The sequence below is a fragment of the Crocuta crocuta genome, unplaced genomic scaffold, assembly GCF_008692635.1.
Source record: "Crocuta crocuta isolate KB4526 unplaced genomic scaffold, BGI_CrCroc_1.0 scaffold139, whole genome shotgun sequence".
Taxonomy (NCBI): domain Eukaryota; kingdom Metazoa; phylum Chordata; class Mammalia; order Carnivora; family Hyaenidae; genus Crocuta; species Crocuta crocuta.
In genome coordinates this window covers 8,969,526-8,972,586 of record NW_027533258.1, presented here as the reverse complement: position 1 = coordinate 8,972,586, position 3,061 = coordinate 8,969,526, and the positions used below count along the sequence as shown (strand labels likewise).

The following is a 3,061-nucleotide window of genomic DNA, read 5'->3' as shown; positions in this document are numbered from 1 at the left end:
CACCTCGCGTCTGGTCCAGCCGGGGCCCCCTCAGAGCTCCCCCCACAGGGCCTGCAGCCAGGAGCCGGGCTGGGGTGGGGGGCGCGGGGGGGCTCAAGGGTCCCAGTTCCAAGCAGAAAGCCTACGGTCCGCTTTTGATATCTTTCGGCCACTTTCCAAACACCTTTTGCAACTGGAGCTTAATTTTCACAAAACAAATTTTGCCTTCATTTTTTATACATTTTTCCTACTGGGCACATGAACTGGAGACAGATTAGTCAGGAGGGTTTTAAGGGAGGTGACTTTTTTTCTGCAGGGGGGCGGGGAGCTGGGCATGCAGGCTGGCCGGGAGTTTCGGGCTGGGAAGGGGGGGTCAAGGTGTGGGCTGAGCTGTGAGTCCTCTGCTCATAGAGGAGGCCTTTTGGGACTTGGGGAAGCCACCAGCCAGGCTCGCACGGGGCCGGAGGGGGAGCGTGTGCCGAGCCGGATCCTGGGCTCTTTGCTGGCATTTGCATTTGTTCATTATGGGAAATTTGAGACCCACCCAAGCGTCAAGAGACTCCAAGTGTCACTCGCTCCATTAACAGTTAACCGCACACACTGTTCTCGCTTCACCCCCCCCCCCCAACTTTGGCTGCATTTTCTCGAAGTGTGTTCAAGCCACGGGGGCCGTCACAGCTACAGATGTTTCAGGATGACCGGCCTGCGCTGTGTTTAATTAAACCTGGTTTCACCCCGGTGCAGAGAAGCATCATGCAGGTGCCGTCAGGACCCGGCTCTGCCCGAGTCCCCATCGTTCAGGGGGGAAACTAATGTCAATTTCTCTGTTTGTGAGGAAAAGGGGGGCAGGCCTGCATAAGCGGTCAGCCCCTGACTGAGCCACTCTCCTTCGCCGAGCGCTTGATCACCCCTTCCAGGGACTGGTGCTGAGTCAGCTCCTCTGTGGACCTGTCGGGACCAGCCAGGCGCGTGCACTCACTTCGCACATTTCCCCCGCCTGCTTGTTCCCTCCTGGCGACAGTGAGATCACCACTCTGTTCTAAGCTCCTTCTGCTAACCTCTCCGGGCCTCAGATCTGACAAATACCTTTCCCCAGGGGCTAATGTGGGACTTGGACGTGGTAGTGATGCTTAACTTCCAGCAATGCCCGGACAGTGAGCGGGTGTTGGCGATCAGCCCCAGGTAAGCGCTGTTTACTCACTACACGGAGGCGTTTTTGTACCCTTTCTGCCTCCCCTGAAGGCTGCCTCGGGCTCTGCTGTTTGTTTTTACCTAGAAGGGACTCAGAGATGTCTGCTTTACTCTGACTGTGCAGTGAACCCCCAGGGGCTGGGGATGGGTGGGGGGGACTGGGGTGGCTGTTCTTTCTGAGCTGGTGGAAGTTGGGGTCTTCGGGCTCTCAAGCATCCCGGTGAGGTGGCAGCCACACTTGGCCAGCCAGGACCCGTGAGCAGATAATGGAATCGATTTAGGGGATCACAATCAGAGCTGCCTTTTAAATGACATAGAATGAGACAGAGCCCATCCTAGGGAGCAGAGGTGAGTTTCACTTTCTAAAACTTGTTTCACTGTGTGTGTGTGTGTGAGCGCGCAAGCGCGTGAGTGCATAGCGGGCTCTCATAGAAAATGCAATTTTTAGGGGCTCCTGGCTGGCTCAGTCGGTGGAGCATGGCACTCTCGATCTCAGGGTTGCGAGTTTGAGCCCCATGTTGGGTGTGGAGATTACTTAAAAAATAAAAAAATAAAAAACAAAAACCAAAATGCATCTTTTACTGTAGTCCTAGTTTTAAAAAGTTTGGAAAATGCTATTATTTATTTATTATTAAAGTTTTAAAAAATGTTTGTTTATTTTTGAGAGAGAGAGACCCAGAGTGTGAGCAGGGGAGGGGGCAGAGAGAGGGGGAGACACAGAATCTGAAACAGCCTCCAGGCTCTGAGCTGGCAGTCAGCCCGATGCCAGGGCTGGAACCCACGAACCATGAGATCATGACCTGAGCCGAAGTCAGATGCTCAACTGACTGTGCCACCCAGGCACCCCAATTTTTTATTTATTTTGTAAACTGTATTTATCTTGAGAGAGAGAGAGGAGACAGAGACAGAGACAGAGGGAGAATCCCAAGCAAGCTGGCTCTGTGCTGCCGGTGCGGAGCCCAATAATGAGGGGCTCGAATTCACAAAACTGTGAGATCATGACCTGAGCCGAGATCAAAGGTCAGGCGCTTAACCAACTGAGCCACCCAGGCACCCTGAAAAATGCTATTTTAGTAACAGGCAGAAAGATATCATAGAAAGCGCATGAGCTTTTGAGTAAGCCCGAGGTTTAAATCCTGGCTCAGACACTTACTAGCTGTGTGACCTTTGGGAAGTTACTTGGGCTCTCTGACCCCATCTGAAAACTGGGGGTAAAGCGAGGTAAGGTGTGCCCCGTGCCTGGCATGATCGATGCAGGTGGTTTTTAACGTTTGTTTCGTGTTTAAGTCTCAGAGCCATTTAGAAATCTGAGGAAAGCCTCTTGGCCCAGAGAAACAAATGTCACCAGGGGTTTCCTGGGGGTTCCTGGTCCTCTTGAAGGCTTTGTTGGTGGCTGAGGATTTGGCGGCGCAGTGAGGAGGGAAAGCCAGATGCATGGGGTGGGGTGTGGGAGTGGGACCCCCCAGACAGCACTCACATGGTGGAGCTGCGGTGACTCCCGATGGGCAGGCCCTGCTCGGCCCTCACCAGCCGCTGGTAGGAGATCCCTGTCGCGACAACAAACGAGAATTGGTAGGTTTATCTGTTCCCGCAGCGGTGTGGTCTCACGCACGCTGTGGCCCCGCACCGGCCAGTGAGCTTGGGGGTCCAGGATGAGACTCAGGCCCCGGTGGATCCACCGCTCAGAGATGGTGGGCACAGCGCCCAAGGTTGCGAGGCGGCCGGCCTGCTGCCCGGGACTTCCCTGGCCACCGGGGGGCACGGGGACCCTCCCAAGGGCGTGCGGGGCCCGAGCTCCGTCTCCACCCGCCCTCCGTGCCCCTGCCTGGCTTCCCACGGGCTCTCAGGGCAGCTCAGTCTCCCTGAGGCTGCCTCTCCCAGGCTGAGTCCT

At 55.4% G+C, this 3,061-nt stretch overlaps 1 protein-coding gene across 2 annotated transcripts in view; it reads right to left on the bottom strand.

Moving 5' to 3' along the window:
* PIK3R5 (phosphoinositide-3-kinase regulatory subunit 5) overlaps positions 1 to 3,061 on the bottom strand; it is a 26,357-nt gene that overhangs the window by 8,377 nt on the left and 14,919 nt on the right. For both annotated transcript variants that reach the window (XM_077746571.1, XM_077746572.1), the window contains exon 5: positions 2,648 to 2,717. In XM_077746571.1, coding sequence (XP_077602697.1) covers positions 2,648 to 2,717 — 70 coding nt within the window. The remainder of the gene's footprint in view (positions 1 to 2,647; positions 2,718 to 3,061) is intronic.